Source organism: Rattus norvegicus, chromosome 1, assembly GCF_036323735.1.
Source record: "Rattus norvegicus strain BN/NHsdMcwi chromosome 1, GRCr8, whole genome shotgun sequence".
Taxonomy (NCBI): Eukaryota; Metazoa; Chordata; class Mammalia; order Rodentia; family Muridae; genus Rattus; species Rattus norvegicus.
The window spans coordinates 218160265-218182560 of NC_086019.1; the positions used below are offsets into that span (position 1 = coordinate 218160265).

General features: G+C 43.2%; 1 protein-coding gene and 1 pseudogene across 1 annotated transcript; one reads left to right on the top strand and one right to left on the bottom strand.

Moving 5' to 3' along the window:
- Window positions 1-19771: 19771 nt before the first annotated feature.
- Window positions 19772-19962, top strand: LOC120100495 (U4 spliceosomal RNA; annotated as a pseudogene).
- Window positions 19933-20889, bottom strand: Or10v9b (olfactory receptor family 10 subfamily V member 9B). The gene has a single exon (NM_001000505.1). It carries the CDS (start codon window positions 20887-20889, stop codon window positions 19933-19935), a length of 957 nt encoding a protein of 318 aa, NP_001000505.1.
- Window positions 20890-22296: the final 1407 nt, after the last annotated feature.

The window sequence follows — 22296 nt, forward strand, 5'->3', positions numbered from 1 at the left end:
TAAGTGGCTATTAGCCCAAATGCTTGAATTACCCTAGATCCCTAGAACAAACGAAACTCAAGACGGATGATCAAAATGTGAATGCTTCACTCCTTCTTTAAATGAGGAAAAAGAATACCCTTGGCAGGGAAGGGAGAGGCAAAGATTAAAACAGAGACGGAAGGAACACCCATTCAGAGCCTGCCCCACATTTGGCCCATACATATACAGCCACCCAATTGGACTAGATGGATGAAGCAAAGAAGTGCAGACCGACAGGAGCCGGATGTAGATCGCTCCTGAGAGACACAGCCAGAATACAGCAAATACAGAGGCGAATGCCAGCAGCAAACCACTGAACTGAGAATAGGTCCCCTATTGAAGGAATCAGAGAAAGAACTGGAAGAGCTTGAAGGGGCTCGAGACCCCAAAAGTACAACAATGCCAAGCAACCAGAGCTTCCAGGGAATAAACCACTACCTAAAGACTATACATGGACTGACCCTGGACTCTGACCCCATAGGTAGCAATGAATATCCTAGTAAGAGCACCAGTGGAAGGGGAAGCCCTGGGTCCTGCTAAGACTGAACCCCCAGTGAACTAGTCTATGGGGGGAGGGCGGCAATGGTGGGAGGGTTGGGAGGGGAACACCCATAAGGAAGGGGAGGGGGGAGGGGGATGTTTGCCCGGAAACCGGGAAAGGGATAACACTCGAAATGTATATAAGAAATACTCAAGTTAAGATTGTGAGGTCAGACCCCAGTCAATGGGGAAAAGATACAATCACTACCCTCTTTAGAATGAAAAATCTATACACTTCCTGTCAAAAAAAAAAAAAAACTCTTTGACGAACAAAGCAAACAGTTTCATGATTTCAAACACAGTCGTCAGTCCAAGATTTCAAACACAGTCGTCAGTCCAAATTCAAAAACGAAACAAAAGCCAAAAAAACACTCGACAATACCACAGAAAACAAACCAGACAAACAAGACCAAGACAAAGCATCCTATAACCAATTTCCACAGATGCCTGGTACCTACAGTACCTGGCCCAAACTGTAGCTTAACCTTAGCTGCTTCTGGGATGAGACGGACCATCTGATTCCACCTCCCAACAGGATTCCAGAGTGTCCTCTTGCCCTAACGTCCGTCCAATGGTCCACCATCAAACACAAAGGGGTTGCCACAGTCTGCCCCATGGCAAAGAAAAAGAACACCAAACACAGAAACAGAATACAGACAACAGACACTAACACTTCCAAGCACACTTGTCCGCGCCTATACTTAAATAGGCAGCCGAACGTGACCTCTGACGGAGTGGGATTCCTCGTCCACTCCAGCTTAGGTAAAAGGAGCACTCCGTCTCCTTTGTTCCAGAAAACCACAGTCAGGTCCTCCTGACTGCCCACAGTCGGGCTCTCCTGACTGCTCTCCGCCCGTGGAACGTCTTCCAGGGGCTGCAGCTTGCAGGACCGGGGCATCCCCCCTTCCACGGCCAGAGGATCCTCACAGACCACAAAGGCAGCTGCACCGAGTGGGGATACACATCCACTCTCCTAGCACAGGACAGGAATACACATCTACCCTCCCAGCACAGGGCAGGAATGCACATCTACCCTCTTAACACTGACCGGTACCGAGACATACATATATATACACACACGGCAGAACCAAAACAGAGACAGACACAGACTGACCAATGCGGCGCCGCTCACACAGAAACACTCAGACAAACATCCAACTCACCTCCAAGGGGTCTTCGGAGTCTGGGGTGGTCGTGAAGATCCCGGACGAGCCCCCAAATGAAAGATCCCTGAAGAGAGACCCTTACTCAAGTCTTGGGTAATCGCGGACCCCAGACACAGAGAGACCATTTTGGATGTAATAAGCAAAGGCGAGGTTTATTATGGAGATCTATTATGGGGATCTCCGGGCCGACACGTATCCTGCACAGGAGACAGAGGTGTCGACCCAGACTTTTAAAAGCAAGGGGTTTTTATAGGGTGAGGAACAGGGGGAGGGGGAGAGTTGGCGCAGCTATAAGTGATTGGCTCATTCAAACATAGCAGTGAGATCACAACACAGCAGAAGAGTACGTGCTGACTGGGGCGTTCAGGATTTTAGAAGCTAGGGGCTTATCAGGGTTTGAAGGACATCTGGTTAAGGTGTGACTCTGAGTAAGCTGGGGGAGGTGCCCTTCTGTATCTTTATGGCCTGTCAGTCCTGGCTGCAGGGCGGGCCCCGCCCTGCCTGGACAGTGTTTAGCCCTGAGTCTGTGGATTTTGAAACTTACTCTTTTAATTTTATATTTTTAAACCTTAAATCTGTATAATTTTCCTTTCATTCCCCTCTTCTTCTACTAAGTAATTCTAATCTAAAGAATTTTGATATCAAGTCTCATATTTAGTCTCACCAGTTGTCCTAACTGACTGGTACTGTTGTCTCAGAACCATCAACCGCACTCACCCACTCGATTTTTAACAAAAGCAATTAACCTGTTTGTCACGCAGGAACCAAAAACTAAAACCAAGAAAATTATTAGTAATGGGCCAGCCATAGCACAGAGTAGGGTAGTCATCTAGGGAGACCGAGTGAACCAAGACTCAAACCAATCTTGTTAAGTGTCTCTATCTTTTTGTGTCTTACTAAGTCTTTAGCATCAGGATTCTAATCTAGACACTATCTGAACCTACATACAAAGGTCATGACTGTCTTTTAGAACTTCTAAACTTATACAGGTTAGGCACAGTCCCAAGAAGTGTTAGGAGTACTAACATATGCAATGTTACATCATTTGTAATAGAAATCAAGCCTATCTCTATACCTATCCTGATGGAATCTAGGGCAAACATGAAATTCTTGTTTCTAAAGCACACTCTTTAAGTGAGAATTATCTGAGTGTCCCTCTAGGTCCCAGCTCTCAGCCCCAACAGCTAGTACGCGGCTGGTGAGGGCTGAGACTTGATGGCTGTCAGGGTGGTCGGCAGCACCAGGTACAGTCCTTTCCAGCGAGGCTCGAGTGTCTGGGTTCGGTGCCATCGTATGTAGCCGAGTCTCCGACCTGGAACTGATCAGATGTCTCAGGTGTCCCTGGGGTATAGGCTGCTGCCAGCTGTGACCAGACTTCTTTCCATATCACCTGTAGGTCTTTTAGCCTGGCATACAAATCATTATTACTATGACATATTGGTTCAATAACATCATCTAATACAGCTGAGGCCCCATATAAGATCTCAAAGGGGGTAAGGCTGAATCTGGAAGTGATATTTCTTGCTCTGAAGAGAGCAAGAGGGAAGGAGTGCCAGCCAGTCTTCACCAGTCTCCATGGTCAATTTGGTCAGGGTCTCTTTTAGAGTTTTATTTATCTACTCTACCTGTCCTGAACTTTGAGGTCTGTAAATACAATGTAATTTCCAATCGACCTCTAAATACTTGGCCACACCCTGGCTTACCTTGGCAACAAAAGTAGGGCCATTGTCTGACCAGATTACCTTGGGCACTCCAGACCTGGGGAAGATTTCTTCCAGTATCTTCTTGATGACTACTGAGGCCGTCTCTTGCTTGGTGAGGAAAGCTTCTATTTATTCCTGAAAAGGTATCTACAAGCACTAGGAGATACTTGTGACCATATTTTCCTGGTTTTATCTCAGTGAAGTTCACTTCGACTTCTCATTAAACTCTCTAGGTCTCTTTGCCCTGTTTGCTTGTTAAGTATTCACTTACTGACATACCTTATATTTTTTACTGTCTCTCTGGCTAGAATCTTAAAGCCTATTACATATACCTTAACTACTTGGACAAGCTTCTTATCTAAGTGAGTCCATTTCTGTATTTGGCAAAGTGAGTCTTTTGTTTGTTCTCTGGGGAATATAGTTTTTCCTCAAGTGTGTAATTGTCTTTTTTTCGTTTAAGCAATTTGGGCCTTTTCTTCTGTTGTACATTTTAAGTGAGGCCATCCCTTAGTCCAATCCCAGTTCCCAGTGGCTGTCTCTTGCAGGCCTGTAACCAGGATAGGCTCCTGCATAGCCATTTCCCGAGCCACTTTATCTGCTTTGTTACTGCCCCATGCCACTGAATCTCTTCCTTCCTGATGTCCTAGGCAATGAATAATACTCACAGTTGCTGACTTCATCAGGGCATCCAAGAGATGGCAAAGGCATCTGTGACACTGATGTGCTGGGTGGTTGGGGTTCAGCCATTCCAGATGACATTTGTGTTGTCCATCATGGCAGCACCCATTTATCTCTGACCTTCATGAAGAGAACTGTTCCCGTCTGTAGACAAGGTAGTCTCGGCTTTCAGCAGGGGTCAATCAGCCAGTCGCAGAGGTCTTTCCTCCACCCATGTGGGCTTCTGCCAGTACTTGACACTCGTGCTATGGTGGCTCCAGGTCAGGATTGGGCAGCAAGGTGACCAGATTGCTCCCAACCGGTGGAGAATCTAGTCCATGGCAGCTGACCAGTGGTCCCATCTTTTGGGACATTCTATTCAAAGGCAAAACATCAGCCACTCTATCACAGTTTAAGTCCTGAATTGGGTGATAATTGTTAGTGCCTGGCTGGCAGGAGTAATGTGTTCCAGGCAGAACAGCACTAAGCCACACATCTCCCAGCATCAGGTACTGGTGCACTGAGACAGGTCTTAAGCTCCACATACACAGTCTGCAGATATGCATACACATGGCCTCACCCAGCCATTTCAGCCCACGCAAGCCATTTTGGAGAGCAAATTTCTCATGATCAAGGGATAGGGGCAGTCAGGGATGACTATGAACTAGTGGGTTACCCGGCCCACACCAAGGTCCACTGTTCTTCGGGTAGTCCATAAGTATTGTTTGTTGTCAGTAGCCCCCTGTACTCAAGGACTTTTGCTGGACACTAGTACATTTGGGCGTAGGAGCACAGAGTGTTAACCCCCCTCCCCCGTATTCACAAAACAACTGGGCAGGCTTCCCTTCTATCTCTGGACATAGCCAGCACTCTAGAACCGAGAGGCTCGCCTTCGGAGCCACTAGAGAGGCCCCTCTTGCTCTTCCTGGGGCAGTCCCTGACCCAATGTCCTTTTTCTTTGTATTAGGCACACCGATCTTTAGCCAGGAATTCTCTCCTGTTGCCAGGTACTGTCTTCCTAGGTTCCCTAACTACTGTGGCCAGTATATGTTCCTCTCTTGTCTTTTATCTCTCTTTAGCTCTCTAACTTCCTCTTCTTTTTATCTCTTTTTCCCTAGCTTCCTGTTCTTTTTACCTTCTTTTCTCTTTCTCGGTCTCTCTGTTCATATCTTACTTTCTCTGTAACTTATACTAACTCTCTCAGCAACTTAGGTTAACCCTTTAAATTTCTGTAACATTCTCTTCATATCCTTTCCTTAAGAGATTGAAATGTTGGCATAATGTTACTGTACATTGTGTAAATATTATCCTTATATTATTCAAATGCTGATTTCTGTGCCCCTATATCTGATTGCAATTGTAAGGATTATTGTAAGAAACTCTTGTCACCCAGAAATGAACCCACACACCTATGGTCACTTGATTTTTGACAAAGGAGCCAAAACCATCCAATGGAAAAAAGATAGCATTTTCAGCAAATGGTGCTGGTTCAACTGGAGGACAACATGCAGAAGAATGCAGATCGATCCATGCTTATCACCCTGTACAAAGCTTAAGTCCAAGTGGATCAAGGACCTCCACATCAAACCAGACACACTCAAACTAATAGAAGAAAAACTAGGGAAGCATCTGGAACACATGGGCACTGGAAAAAATTTCCTGAACAAAACACCAATGGCTTATGCTCTAAGATCAAGAATCGACAAATGGGATCTCATAAAACTGCAAAGCTTCTGTAAGGCAAAGGACACTGTGGTTAGGACAAAACGACAACCAACAGATTGGGAAAAGATCTTTACCAATCCTATAACAGATAGAGGCCTTATATCCAAAATATACAAAGAACTCAAGAAGTTAGACCGCAGGGAAACAAATAACCCTATTAAAAAATGGGGTTCAGAGCTGAACAAAGAATTCACAGCTGAGGAATGCCGAATGGCTGAGAAACACCTAAAGAAATGTTCAACATCTTTAGTCATAAGGGAAATGCAAATCAAAACAACCCTGAGATTTCACCTCACACCAGTGAGAATGGCTAAGATCAAAAACTCAGGTGACAGCAGATGCTGGCGAGGATGTGGAGAAAGAGGAACACTCCTCCATTGTTGGTGGGATTGCAGACTGGTAAAACCATTCTGGAAATCAGTCTGGAGGTTCCTCAGAAAATTGGACATTGAACTGCCTGAGGATCCAGCCATACCTCTCTTGGGCATATACCCAAAAGATGCCTCAACATATAAAAGAGACACGTGCTCCACTATGTTCATCGCAGCCTTATTTATAATAGCCAGAAACTGGAAAGAACCCAGATGCCCTTCAACAGAGGAATGGATACAGAAAATGTGGTACATCTACACAATGGAATATTACTCAGCTATCAAAAACAACGAGTTTATGAAATTCGTAGGCAAATGGTTGGAACTGGAAAATATCATCCTGAGTGAGCTAACCCACTCACAGAAAGACATACATGGTATGCACTCATTGATAAGTGGCTATTAGCCCAAATGCTTGAATTACCCTAGATCCCTAGAACAAACGAAACTCAAGACGGATGATCAAAATGTGAATGCTTCACTCCTTCTTTAAATGAGGAAAAAGAATACCCTTGGCAGGGAAGGGAGAGGCAAAGATTAAAACAGAGACGGAAGGAACACCCATTCAGAGCCTGCCCCACAGGTGGCCCATACATATACAGCCACCCAATTAGACAAGATGGATGAAGCAAAGAAGTGCAGACCGACAGGAGCCGGATGTAGATCGCTCCTGAGAGACACAGCCAGAATACAGCAAATACAGAGGCGAATGCCAGCAGCAAACCACTGAACTGAGAATAGGTCCCCCGTTGAAGGAATCAGAGAAAGAACTGGAAGAGCTTGAAGGTGCTCGAGACCCCAAAAGTACAACAATGTCAAGCAACCAGAGCTTCCAGGGACTAAGCCACTACCTAAAGACTATACATGGACTGACCCTGGACTCTGTCCCCATAGGTAGCAATGAATATCCTAGTAAGAGCACCAGTGGAAGGGGAAGCCCTGGGTCCTGCTAAGACTGAACCCCCAGTGAACTAGACTATGCGGGGAGGGTGGCAATGGGGGGAGGTTTGGGAGGGGAACACCCACAAGGAAGGGGAGGGGGGAGGGTGATGTCTGTCCGGAAACCAGGAAAGGGAATAACACTTGAAATGTATATAAGAAATACTCAAGATAATAAAAAAATAAAATAAAATAAAATAAAATAAAATAAAATAAAAAAAGAAACTCTTGTCACTACCGAGGATCCCGGCCCGCAGCAGCTCTCTGCTCCCAGACCCCGTGAGAGAGAGACCCAACCGCCTGGTCAGGTGGGCACTCCTGAGGCTGCAGAGCAGAAGAGACCACCAACACTGCTCACCCCTGCCCACATCCCTGGCCCAAGAGGAAACTGTATAAGGCCTCTGGGCTCCTGTGGGGGAGGGCCCAGGACTGGCAGGACCCCTGCCTGAGACACCGCCAGAACCTGAAGGAAACAGACCGATTAAACAGTTCTCTGCACCCAAATCCCGTGGGAGGGAGAGCTAAACCTTCAGAGAGGCAGACAAGCCAGGGAAACCAGAAAAGACTGCTCTCTGCACACACATCTTGGACAACAGAGGAAAAAGCCAAAGACCATCTGGAACCCTGGTGCACTGAAGCTCCCGGAAGGGGCGGCACAGGTCTTCCTGGTTGCTGCCGCTGCAGAGAGCCCATGGGCAGCACCCCACGAGCGAACTTGAGCCTCGGGACCACAGGTAAGACCAACTTTTCTGCTGCAAGAAAGCTGCCTGGTGAACTCAAGACACAGGCCCACAGGAACAGCTGAAGACCTGTAGAGAGGAAAAACTACACGCCCGAAAGCAGAACACTCTGTCCCCATAACTGGCAGAAAGAAAACAGGAAAACAGGTCTACAGCACTCCTGAAATACAGGTTTATAGGACAGTCTAGCCACTGTCAGAAATAGCAGAACAAAGTAACACTAGAGATAATCTGATGGCGAGAGGCAAGCGCAGGAACCCAAGCAACAGAAACCAAGACTACATGGCACCATCAGAGCCCAATTCTCCCACCAAAGCAAACATGGAATATCCAAACACACCAGAAAAGCAAGATCTAGTTTCAAAATCATTTTTGATCATGATGCTGGAGGACTTCAAGAAAGACGTGAAGAACTCCCTTAGAGAACAAGTAGAAGCCTACAGAGAGGAATCGAAAAAATGCCTGGAAGAATTCCAGGAAAACATAAATAAACAAGTAGAAGCCCATAGAGAGGAGACACAAAAATCCCTGAAAGAATTCCAGGAAAACATAAATAAACAAGTAGAAGCCCATAGAGAGGAGACACAAAAATCCCTGAAAGAATTCCAGGAAAACACAATCAAACAGTTGAAGGAATTAAAAATGGAAATAGAAGCAATCAAGAAAGAACACATGGAAACAACCCTGGATATAGAAAACCAAAAGAAGAGACAAGGAGCTGTAGATACGAGCTTCACCAACAGAATACAAGAGATGGAAGAGAGAATCTCAGGAGCAGAAGATTCCGTAGAAATCATTGACTCAACTGTCAAAGATAATGTAAAGCAGGAAAAGCTACTGGTCCAATACATACAGGAAATCCAGGACTCAATGAGAAGATCAAACCTAAGGATGATAGGTGTAGAAGAGAGTGAAGACTCCCAACTCAAAGGACCAGTAAATATCTTCAACAAAATCATAGAAGAAAACTTCCCTAACCTAAAAAAAGAGATACCCATAGACATACAAGAAGCCTACAGAACTCCAAATAGATTGGACCAGAAAAGAAACACCTCCCGTCACATAATTGTCAAAACACCTAACGCACAAAATAAAGAAAGAATATTAAGCTCTGCTCCCAAACCCCGTGGGAGAGAGACCTCACCGCCTGATCAGGTGGGCACTCCTGAGGCTGCAGAGCGGAGGAGACCACCAACACTGCCCACCCCTGCCCACATCCCTGGCCCAAGAGGCAACTGTATAAGGCCTCTGGGTTCCCGTAGGGGAGGGCCCAGGAGCGGCAGGACCCCTGCGCCTGAGACACCGCCAGAACCTGAAGGAAACAGACCGGATAAACAGTTCTCTGCACCCAAATCCCGTGGGAGGGAGAGCTAAACCTTCAGAGAGGCGGACACGCCTGGGAAACCAGAAGAGACTGCACTCTGTGCACATCCAGACGCCAGAGGAAAACACCAAACACCATCTGGAACCCTGGTGCACGGAGGCTCCCGGTAAGAGCGGCGCAGATCTTCCCGGTTGCTGCCGCCGAGGAGAGGACTTAGGCAGTACCCCACGAGCAAACTTGAGCCTTGGAACCACAGGTAGGACCAACTTTTCCCCTGCAAGAAACCTGCCTGGTGAAATCAGGACACACAGAGGCAAAATTCCTCTAGGACCGGGCACTTCCTGTGTTTACCGGAAGTCCCACACCCGCAGATCCCGGCCCGCAGCAGCTCTCTGCTCCCAAACCCCGTGGGAGAGAGACCTCACCGCCTGATCAGGTGGGCACTCCTGAGGCTGCAGAGCGGAGGAGACCACCAACACTGCCCACCCCTGCCCACATCCCTGGCCCAAGAGGCAACTGTATAAGGCCTCTGGGTTCCCGTAGGGGAGGGCTCAGGAGCAGCAGGACCTCTGCGCCTGAGACACCGCCGGAATCTGAAGGAAACAGACCGGATAAACAGTTCTCTGCACCCAAATCCCATGGGAGGGAGAGCTAAACCTTCAGAGAGGCAGACACACCTGGGAAACCAGAAGAGACTGCACTCTGTGCACATCCAGACGCCAGAGGAAAACACCAAACGCCATCTGGAACCCTGATGCACGGAGGCTCCCGGTAAGAGCGGCGCAGATCTTCCCGGTTGTTGCCGCCGCGGAGAGGACTTAGGCAGCACCCCATGAGCAAACTTGAGCCTTGGAACCACAGGTAGGACCAACTTTTCCCCTGCAAGAAACCTGCCTGGTGAACTCAAGACACAGGCCCACAGGAACAGCTGAAGACCTGTAGAGAGGAAAAACTACACGCCCGAAAGCAGAACACTCTGTCCCCATAACTGGCTGAAAGAAAACAGGAAAACAGGTCTAGAGCACTCCTGACACAAAGGCTTATAAGACAGTCTAGCCACGGTCAGAAATAGCAGAACAAAATAACACTAGAGATAATCTGATGGCGAGAGGCAAGTGCAGGAACCCAAGCAACAGAAACCAAGACTACATGGCATCATCGGAGCCCAATTCTTCCACCAAAGCAAACACGGAATATCCAAACACACCAGAAAAGCAAGATCTACTTTCAAAATCATATTTGATCATGATGCTGGAGGACTTCAAGAAAGACATAAAGAACTCCCTTAGAGAACAAGTAGAAGCCTACAGAGAGGAATCACAAAAATCCCTGAAAGAATTCCAGGAAAACACAATCAAACAGTTGAAGGAATTAAAAATGGAAATAGAAGCAATCAAGAAAGAACACATGGAAACAACTCTGGACATAGAAAATCAAAAGAAAAGACAAGGAGCTGTAGATACAAGCTTCACCAACAGAATACAAGAGATGGAAGAGAGAATCTCGGGAGGAGAAGATTCCATAGAAATCATTGACTCAACTGTCAAAGATAATGTAAAGCAGAAAAAGCTACTGGTCCAAAACATACAGGAAATCCAGGACTCAATGAGAAGATCAAACCTAAGGATAATAGGCATAGAAGAGAGTGAAGACTCCCAGCTCAAAGGACCAGTAAATATCTTCAACAAAATCATAGAAGAAAACTTCCCTAACCTAAAAAAAGAGATACCCATAGGCATACAAGAAGCCTACAGAACTCCAAATAGATTGGACCAGAAAAGAAACACCTCCCGTCACATAATTGTCAAAACACCAAACGCACAAAATAAAGAAAGAATATTAAAAGCAGTAAGGGAAAAAGGTCAAGTAACATATAAAGGCAGACCTATCAGAATCACACCAGACTTTTCGCCAGAAACTATGAAGGCCAGAAGATCCTGGACAGATGTCATACAGAACCTAAGAGAACACAAATGCCAGCCCAGGTTACTGTATCCTGCAAAACTCTCAATTAACATTGATGGAGAAACCAAGATATTCCATGACAAAACCAAATTTACACAATATCTTTCTACAAATCCAGCACTACAAAGGATAATAAATGGTAAAGCCCAACATAAGGAGGCAAGCTATACCCTAGAAGAAGCAAGAAACTAATCGTCTTGGCAACAAAACAAAGAGAATGAAAGCACACAAACATAACCTCAGATCCAAATATGAATATAACGGGAGCAATAATCACTATTCCTTAATATCTCTCAACATCAATGGCCTCAACTCCCCAATAAAAAGACATAGATTAACAAACTGGATACGCAACGAGGACCCTGCATTCTGCTGCCTACAGGAAACACACCTCAGAGACAAAGACAGACACTACCTCAGAGTGAAAGGCTGGAAAACAACTTTCCAAGCAAATGGTCAGAAGAAGCAAGCTGGAGTAGCCATTCTAATATCAAATAAAATCAATTTTCAATTAAAAGTCATCAAAAAAAGATAAGGAAGGACACTTCATATTCATCAAAGGAAAAATCCACCAAGATGAACTCTCAATCCTCATCTTCGATTGGTTTATATACAAGTGTGCAATTTCTAGGCTTGAAAGTAAAATGATGCTATCTGGTGCTGGATAGAGGAGCCTTATTTTTTATTATGGCAGCTTGCTATTTTTGTAACATGGTGATTTGGTTGAACACAATAAAGTACAGTAGTAACTGATCTCCCCCTCTTCCTGGATGAGTGAGGAGATGATTAAATGTTGATGTCAGCATCTATGAGCATATACAGATGAGCTTCTGCTTCTGTTGAAAAGGATGCTGTGTTTGATTGTGGTCCGAAGCTTTGAAGCACTACTTGGCATCTCTTTCCTTGGAGGTCTCACTGTTTAAACATAACAGATTTGATAGCTTGTTGGTAAGGTGAGGTCCAGCTTGTCTCCACTAGGTCATCTTCATGTGAATCCGGTGGTTATATGGTTTTGTTCTAGGGATATTTCATTTTTTTAATAACGGTTTTAGCTGACATTCATGGAGAGAATGAATCCTTAGAACTGTGCCACTAGTGAAAGGAAATCCTGTCTAGAGTATGTTTCTTTACAAAGCTGTGTCACACCATCCTTTGGGCCCTCTGCTGGAAAAGTAGAATCAAGTCTCAAATAATGCCTTTTAAATTGTATCCTCTAGTATTATAGATGTAGGACAGTACTGTATCGTACCTCTGTGGATGTAAAATAGCTTGTACCTGCTTTATGATACGTAGTAGTGACCGTGCTTTATCAGAGCTGTTTTTAATGATGTTGCTCAGAATGTTTTCTTTCCAGATGATGATTGAGAAGCTAATTTTAAAAAAAAATGGTGCCAGGTACCACAAGAGTAACAGAACTGTGCTCTTTTCTCGGGTTTTGTTTTTTTTACTTTTTTTTTTTAATGGAGTGTGCCAGATGTCTCTACAGTTTTGTCAGATGACTGCAGAACCTGGAAAAGCTGTTGCTGCTGTTGATGCATAACACACTGCTATTATTGGTCGTTTTATATAAATATAAATATATATATACAGATATATAATTTGAATTTTTTGAAACTTTACCTGTGCTGTCAACTTTGGAAAAAAAGTATCCCCGTTTACTGTGTTGAGTTCGCACAGTACAGAAATTAACAGCCATATTGGTCTAGAAATGTTGAACTTAAGTTTTTTCCATTTGTACAGGGGTAACACACTGTATTAAATATGTAAGGTCTTATATAGGTGGGTTTGATTACAAAAACTAATAAAGTATTCTCCAAATTGAAAAAAGAAGAAGAAGAAGAAGAAGAAGAAGAAGAAGAAGAAGAAGAAGAAGAAGAGGAAGAGGAAGAGGAAGAGGAAGAGGAAGAGGAAGAGGAAGAGGAAGAGGAAGAGGAAGAGGAAGAAGAAGAAGAAGAAGAAGAAGAAGAAGAAGAAGAAGAAGAAGAAGAAGAAGAAGAAGAAGAAGAGATGACGACGACTCAAAATTGAGTGGGAAGTTGGGGGAGGGAATATGATTATGTTCTAAATGCATTGTATGAAATTCTCAAAGCATTAATAAAAATATTATTTAAACAAAAAAAGAATATTAAAAGCAGTAAGGGAAAAAGGTCAAGTAACATATAAAGGCAGACCTATCAGAATCACTCCAGACTTCTCGCCAGAAATTATGGAGGCCAGAAGATCCTGGAGTGATGTCATACACACCCTAAGAGAACACAAATGCCAGCCCAGGTTACTGTATCCAACAAAACTCTCAATTAACATTGATGGAGAAACCAAGATATTCCATGACAAAACCAAATTTACACAATATCTTTCTACAAATCCAGCACTACAAAGGATAATAAATGGTAAAGCCCAACATAAGGAGGCAAGCTATACCCTAGAAGAAGCAAGAAACTAATCGTCTTGGCAACAAAACAAAGAGAATGAAAGCACACAAACATAACCTCAGATCCAAATATGAATATAACGGGAGCAATAATCACTATTCCTTAATATCTCTCAACATCAATGGCCTCAACTCCCCAATAAAAAGACATAGATTAACAAACTGGATACAAAACGAGGACCCTGCATTCTGCTGCCTACAGGAAACACACCTCAGAGACAAAGACAGACACTACCTGAGAGTGAAAGGCTAGAAAACAACTTTCCAAGCAAATGGTCAGAAGAAGCAAGCTGGAGTAGCCATTCTAATATCAAATAAAATCAATTTCCAACTAAAAGTCATCAAAAAAGATAAGGAAGGACACTTCATATTCATCAAAGGAAAAATCCACCAAGATGAACTCTCAATCCTAAATATCTATGCCCAAATACAAGGGCACCTACATACGTAAAAGAAACCTTACTAAAGCTCAAAACACACATTGCACCTCACACAATGATAGTGGGAGATTTCAACACCCCACTCTCATCAATGGACAGATCATGGAAACAGAAATTAAACAGTGATGTCAACAGACTAAGAGAAGTCATGAGCCAAATGGACTTAACGGATATTTATAGAACATTCTATCCTAAAGCAAAAGGATATACCTTCTTCTCAGCTCCTCATGGTACTTTCTCCAAAACTGACCATATAATTGGTCAAAAAACGGGCCTCAACAGGTACAGAAAGATAGAAATAATCCCATGCGTGCTATCAGACCACCACGGCCTAAAGCTGGTCTTCAATAACAATAAGGGAAGAATGCCCACATATACATGGAAATTGAACAGTGCTCTACTCAATGATAACCTGGTCAAGGAAGAAATAAAGAAAGAAATTAAAAACTTTTTAGAATTTAATGAAACTGAAGGTACAACATACCCAAACTTATGGGACACAATGAAAGCTGTGCTAAGAGGAAAACTCATAGCGCTGAGTGCCTGCAGAAAGAAACAGGAAAGAGCATATGTCAGCAGCTTGACAGCACACCTAAGAGCTCTAGAACAAAAACAAGCAAATACACCCAGGAGGAGTAGACGGCAGGAAATAATCAAACTCAGAGCTGAAATCAACCAAGTAGAAACAAAAAGGACCATAGAAAGAATCAACAGAACCAAAAGTTGGTTCTTTGAGAAAATCAACAAGATAGATAAACCCTTAGCCAGACTAACGAGAGGACACAGAGAGTGCGTCCAAATTAACAAAATCAGAAATGAAAAGGGAGACATAACTACAGATTCAGAGGAAATTCAAAAAATCATCAGATCTTACTGTAAAAACCTATATTCAACAAAACTTGAAAATCTACAGGAAATGGACAATTTCCTAGACAGATACCAGGTATCGAAGTTAAATCAGGAACAGATAAACCAGTTAAACAACCCCAGAACTCCTAAGGAAATAGAAGCAGTCATTAAAGGTCTCCCAACCAAAAAGAGCCCAGGTCCAGACGGGTTTAGTGCAGAATTCTATCAAACCTTCATAGAAGACCTCATACCAATATTATCCAAACTATTCCACAAAATTGAAACAGATGGAGCCCTACCAAATTCCTTCTACGAAGCCACAATTACTCTTATACCTAAACCACACAAAGACACAACAAAGAAAGAGAACTTCAGACCAATTTCCCTTATAAATATCGACGCAAAAATACTCAATAAAATTCTGGCAAACCGAATCCAAGAGCACATCAAAACAATCATCCACCATGATCAAGTAGGCTTCATCCCAGGCATGCAGGGATGGTTTAATATACGGAAAACCATCAACGTGATCCATTATATAAACAAACTGAAAGAACAGAACCACATGATCATTTCATTAGATGCTGAGAAAGCATTTGACAAAATTCAACACCCCTTCATGATAAAAGTCCTGGAAAGAATAGGAATTCAAGGCCCATACCTAAACATAGTAAAAGCCATATACAGCAAACCAGTTGCTAACATTAAACTAAATGGAGAGAAACTTGAAGCAATCCCACTAAAATCAGGGACTAGACAAGGCTGCCCACTCTCTCCCTACTTATTCAATATAGTTCTTGAAGTTCTAGCCAGAGCAATCAGACAACAAAAGGAGATCAAGAGGATACAGATCGGAAAAGAAGAGGTCAAAATATCACTATTTGCAGACGACATGATAGTATATTTAAGTGATCCCAAAAGTTCCACCAGAGAACTATTAAAGCTGATAAACAACTTCAGCAAAGTGGCTGGGTATAAAATTAACTCAAATAAATCAGTTGCCTTCCACTATACAAAAGAGAAACAAGCCGAGAAAGAAATTAGGGAAACGACACCCTTCATAATAGACCCAAATAATATAAAGTACCTCGGTGTGACTTTAACCAAGCAAGTAAAAGATCTGTACAATAAGAACTTCAAGACACTGAGGAAAGAAATTGAAGAAGACCTCAGAAGATGGAAAGATCTCCCATGCTCATGGATTGGCAGGATTAATATAGTAAAAATGGCCATTTTACCAAAAGCGGTCTACAGATTCAATGCAATCCCCATCAAAATACCAATCCAATTCTTCAAAGACTGAGACAGAACAATTTGCAAATTCATCTGGAATAACAAAAAACCCAGGATAGCTAAAGCTATCCTCAACAATAAAAGGACTTCAGGGGGAGTCACTATCCCTGAACTCAAGCAGTATTACAGAGCAATAGTGATAAAAACTGCATGGTATTGGTACAGAGACAGACAGATAGACCAATGGAATAGAATTGAAGACCCAGAAATGAACCCACACACCTATGGTCACTTGATTTTGGACAAAGGAGCCAAAACCATCCAATGGAAAAAAGATAGCATTTTCAGCAAATGGTGCTGGTTCAACTGGAGGGCAACATGTAGAAGAATGCAGATCGATCCATGCTTATCACCCTGTACAAAGCTTAAGTCCAAGTGGATCAAGGACCTCCACATCAAACCAGACACACTCAAACTAATAGAAGAAAAACTAGGGAAGCATCTGGAACACATGGGCACTGGAAAAAATTTCCTGAACAAAACACCAATGGCTTATGCTCTAAGATCAAGAATCGACAAATGGGATCTCATAAAACTGCAAAGCTTCTGTAAGGCAAAGGACACTGTGGTTAGGACAAAACGGCAACCAATAGATTGGGAAAAGATCTTTACCAATCCTACAACAGATAGAGGCCTTATATCCAAAATATACAAAGAACTCAAGAAGTTAGACCGCAGGGAAACAAATAACCCTATTAAAAAATGGGGTTCAGAGCTAAACAAAGAATTCACAGCTGAGGAATGCCGAATGGCAGAGAAACACCTAAAGAAATGTTCATCATCTTTAGTCATAAGGGAAATGCAAATCAAAACAACCCTGAGATTTCACCTCACACCAGTGAGAATGGCTAAGATCAAAAACTCAGGTGACAGCAGATGCTGGCAAGGATGTGGAGAAAGAGGAACACTCCTCCATTGTTGGTGGGATTGCAGACTGGTAAAACCATTCTGGAAATCAGCCTGGAGGTTCCTCAGGAAATTGGACATTGAACTGCCTGAGGATCCAGCTATACCTCTCTTGGGCATATACCCAAAAGATGCCTCAACATATAAAAAGACACGTGCTCCACTATGTTAATCGCAGCCTTATTTATAATAGCCAGAAACTGGAAAGAACCCAGATGCCCTTCAACAGAGGAATGGATACAGAAAATGTGGTACATCTACACAATGGAATATTACTCAGCTATCAAAAACAACGACTTTATGAAATTCGTAGGCAAATGGTTGGAACTGGAAAATATCATCCTGAGTGAGCTAACCCAATCACAGAAAGACATACATGGTATGCACTCATTGATAAGTGGCTATTAGCCCAAATGCTTGAATTACCCTAGATCCCTAGAACAAAGGAAACTCAAGACGGATGATCAAAATGTGAATGCTTCACTCCTTCTTTAAATGAGGAAAAAGAATACCCTTGGCAGGGAAGGGAGAGGCAAAGATTAAAACAGAGACTGAAGGAACACCCATTCAGAGCCTGTCCCACAGGTGGCCCATACATATACAGCCACCCAATTAGACAAGATGGATGAAGCAAAGAAGTGCAGACCGACAGGAGCCGGATGTAGATCGCTCCTGAGAGACACAGCCAGAATACAGCAAATACAGAGGCGAATGCCAGCAGCAAACCACTGAACTGTTGAAGGAATCAGAGAAAGAACTGGAAGAGCTTGAAGGGGCTCGAGACCCCAAAAGTACAACAATGTCAAGCAACCAGAGCTTCCAGGGACTAAGCCACTACCTAAAGACTATACATGGACTGACCCTGGACTCTGACCCCATAGGTAGCAATGAATATCCTAGTAAGAGCACCAGTGGAAGGGGAAGCCCTGGGTCCTGCTAAGACTGAACCCCCAGTGAACTAGACTATGGGGGGAGGGCGGCAATGGGGGGAGGGTTGGGAGGGGAACACCCATAAGGAAGGGGAGGGGGGAGGGGGATGTTTGCCCGGAAACCGGGAAAGGGAATAACACTTGAAATGTATATAAGAAATACTCAAGTTAATTAAAAAAAAAAAAGAAACTCTTGTCACAATGTTGTGCAAACATTATCCCCCACCTATCTCTGGTCAATAAAAATCTGGTCAGCCAATGACTGGGCAGAGAAGATAATAGAACAGGACTTTTGATTCTAGCCAGGGAAGGGATAGTGAGAGGGAAGAAGAAAGGATTTACCACAAGCTGAGGAACAAGACACTTCCATGAGAACACACATGGAGCAACGAGCCAGATCAATACTAAGTTGCAAGTATCTCAAAGGTTTGAATGAAAACTAGCTAGATTACTTTAGAAGATTAGAATAGATTGATATCTGCTCAAACAGTAAGCCTTAAAGCTTGTTAAATAAATTTTATAATCTCTGTCTCAATTATTTGGAAGGTAGCTGGGTTAGAAAAAACTGCCACTATTAAATTTGCACAAACACTAAAATGTTTTCAATTTTGGTCTTCTCTTGCTGTGACTTCAACCTTTTCCAGAGGCACAATGTTGAAGATTGCTTACAATCTGGAAACAATAGTGAAAAGTACAGAGTAAGACACCGAGGTAACATGGGATGACTTAGAGAGTAGCAATAACACTGCTATATCTCTATTTAATATCAAGGCTCAGAGAACATCCTGGAAGAAGGGGAAGAAAAATATAAAAACAACGGGATAGGAAGGAGGGCTGTGAAACACTTGTCTTCTGGATAGGTTGTGGCATGACATAGCTCTGATAAACTCAGAGAGGTGTGATTACCTGAACAAGACCTGAACAAGACCAAGCCTATCCCAGTCCATCATGTAGAGCTCCCACTCCTACCTGAGAAGCTATTGTCAGCTGATGACTGCTAGGGCAGAAACAGGCATATTTAAGTGGTGTAGCCATTGCTAAGTTTGCCATGGTCCAGTAAATAACTACACTCACATTCCTACACGCAACATTAACTAAAATTAATACTGCACACACACACACACACACACACACACACACACACACACACACACACACAGTGAACATAGGAAATGAATTCAATGGGAAGAAAGGGCTCAAAGAGAGTGGAGGAATAAAAGAGGGTAATGTGACTGGATATGATCAAAATAGACTATAGACATGTAAAAATCATTAAAAAATAAAAATTTTAAATGTTTTCAGGGTCTGAAGAAGTTAAAAGCAGTGGTTAAAGGCATTCTCTGCTCTTTCAATTTTCAGTACACATATGGTGTCTCACAATGGTCTATAACTCCAATTACAATGCCTCCAGGACACCAAGCACGAATGATATACAGATGTTTGTGCAAACAAAACACCCAAACACATTAAATAAATGTTAAGTAGTACATTGACAACTCTCTCTTGAAAAGTCTATACTCCTCTTTTAGGATTGTCTAAACATTTCCCTGAATACTTTTCTTTCTATATTTAATAAACTCCAATGTTGCTTCAAAAAGAGAGAAACAAACTAATTTTCACTTACTGTATGCCTTTGTCCTCACAATTAATTCAGAGTTTAAATACTTGGAGCATTTTTATTTCCATTTCTCAAAATGACTAATCTGAGGATAAGGAAAGAAAACTAGCCTTTAAAACAAAACAGTATAAAACACTTTTAAAACACTAGCAAAAGCTTTGCACAGTGGCAGTATCGTAGCCAATGAGGTTTATCCGAGGCACGATTATTGCTAATTGAAAACTAAAACACTAGCAAATTCCATATCAGGTGCCACTCTCTCATATTGCATATATTCAACTCGAGATTTCTTCCCTAGATGTTGTAGAGAATTATTTAGAGTGTTTCTTGTGTTTGGATCAAAACCAATTTCATTATCACTCTCCTCAAGGCATCCTTGAGTTCTCTGTTCCTCATGCTGTAGATCAAAGGATTCAACATAGGAGTGATGAAGGTGTAAACCACAGATACTACCTGGCCTCGCTCAGGAGAGTAGCTGGAGCTGGGACACAAGTAGATGAGACTTGTACAACCGTACTGCAGGAGGACAACCGTCAGGTGAGAAGAACAGGTAGAGAAGGCTTTGTGCCTCCCCTCAGCTGAGCGGATCTTCACGATGGCATTCACAATGAAGACATAGGAGAGAGTGATGAGGAGAAAAGGGATGGTAAGGACGATGACACTGACCACAAACAGAGTAGCTTCATGGACATGGGTGTCTGCACATGCGAGTCTCATGACAGGGAGGACATCACAGTAGAACAAGCTGATTTCCTTACTGCTACAGAAAGGTAGTTGGAAGATGAGCACAGTCAACTGCATGGCCAAGATGAAACCCAACAACAGGGACCCTAGGGCCAGCTGGACACACAGGTGCCAGCTCATGATGAGGGTGTAGCGCAGAGGGTGACAGATGGCCACAAACCGGTCATAGGCCATGACAGCCAGCAGAATACAATCGGCGCTGCCCAGGAAGATGAAGAAGAACATCTGGGCACCACAGCCTACCAGGGAGACCACAGTCCTCTCTGTGGACAGGATGCTGGCCAGAGTCAGGGGGGCTATGGTAGAGGAATAGAAGATCTCCAGGCTAGCCAGGTTGGCCAGGAAGAAGTACATAGGGGTGTGGAGACACCGATTGATCCAGATGGTGAGGACAATGGACATGTTTCCTCCAATGCTGATCAGGTACATCATGAGGAAAAGCACAAAGATCAGCATCTGCACCTCGGGGAGTTTGGAAAAGGGGCGGAAGTGGAAGAGGACCATTCCAGTCTGATTTCCTTTCTCCATGTACTTAATGCATTAGGTCTGCCACCGGCACCGGTAATGCCCCTGAGGATAGACAGAACTTAACTGGGGAACACTTGTCATTATTCTGGACATAACCTTGAGGCTGCCACATTTTTCCATATACCTAAGTTTTACCCTTTCTACACAGATAATGCTCTTAGCCCCTCTTATTTGTCTGGGATCCTGTTTCGTAAGGAATTTGCTCAGTTTCCCATATCTAGTACTGTTTTCCATTCTAGAGTAAACACACTTCCCATAATATAAATTAATTTCATCAATGTTATGTCATTGTTCAAAGCCTTTTGCTGTGTGTGACAGCCAGGGCCTGTAATCCCAGCATTTAGGAAGCAAAAACAAGAGAATCAGGAACTTAGCTTCCTCTGCAGTTACAGAGGGAGTTTAAGGACAACTTGAACTAAATGAAACACTTTCTCATAAATAATTAACAACAAAGTCTCTGTGTACTCTTTCATACCAACCATTTCCTCTCCTTTATCTCAAGTACGCTGTTGTGAATTTCTCTACTGTTTGAGACCATCTTCCTGAAGGTCACAAGGGATTTCTGAATCAAACAGATAGTTGTGACATCTGTGTTGCATCTAAACCTGTTGGAAACTCTTCACTTCTGGTTTCAGGGACACTGGCCCATCCTCCAACCTCTCTGGACATGACTCAGGCAAGGTTTTCTGACTACTCACCGACTGTCTTTGGATCCATGCTCTAGCTTCCCATGCCTTTTAGAAGTCTCTAAAGGCTGCATTAGATGACTCTCTCACACTCTGGCTTATTACTGTACTTGAACAAATTGAGGAATGGACTAGAGAGTGAAAAAGACACAAAGAGACAGAATGTTCAGCCCTCACACTGTGCACTGCATCCTCTCTGAGCTGGTGCTGCAGAACAGAAGGGTCATCTAAAGCAAGAGTGAGCCTCACCTCTTCTGGATCTCTGATCTCTTGAACAGAGGCCATTCTCTATGTATTGAGCAGCATAGAATAGTATTAAAGCTATTCAGATATCTTAGCTTGTACAAGTTAATTACACTGGGAGCCCAAAGCATAGTAAGATTTATTACATTGTTGTTTTTTTTCAAGGTCAGATAATTCTAAACAAGTCCAATACATAGTGTGCAAACAGAGAGTACGGAGTTCTACATGATCTCAAAGCATATTGTTAACTTGGTTCCAGTTTGAGTGAAGTGTGATTTGTAAAGCCATGCTATGAGAGGCCTTTCTCAGTAAAGCTACTTGTACATTTGTTCCTCTTTCTTTCCCTAGGTTCTGGGGCCACAGCTCTGTATGTGTAGGCTGTCTGCCATAGCTGGATATGCCTAGATTTTGCTGACATATTTCTCTTTCCTGTCACTTGAGGCACAAGGGTAAGACAGCTGTTTGTGATCATGGGAAC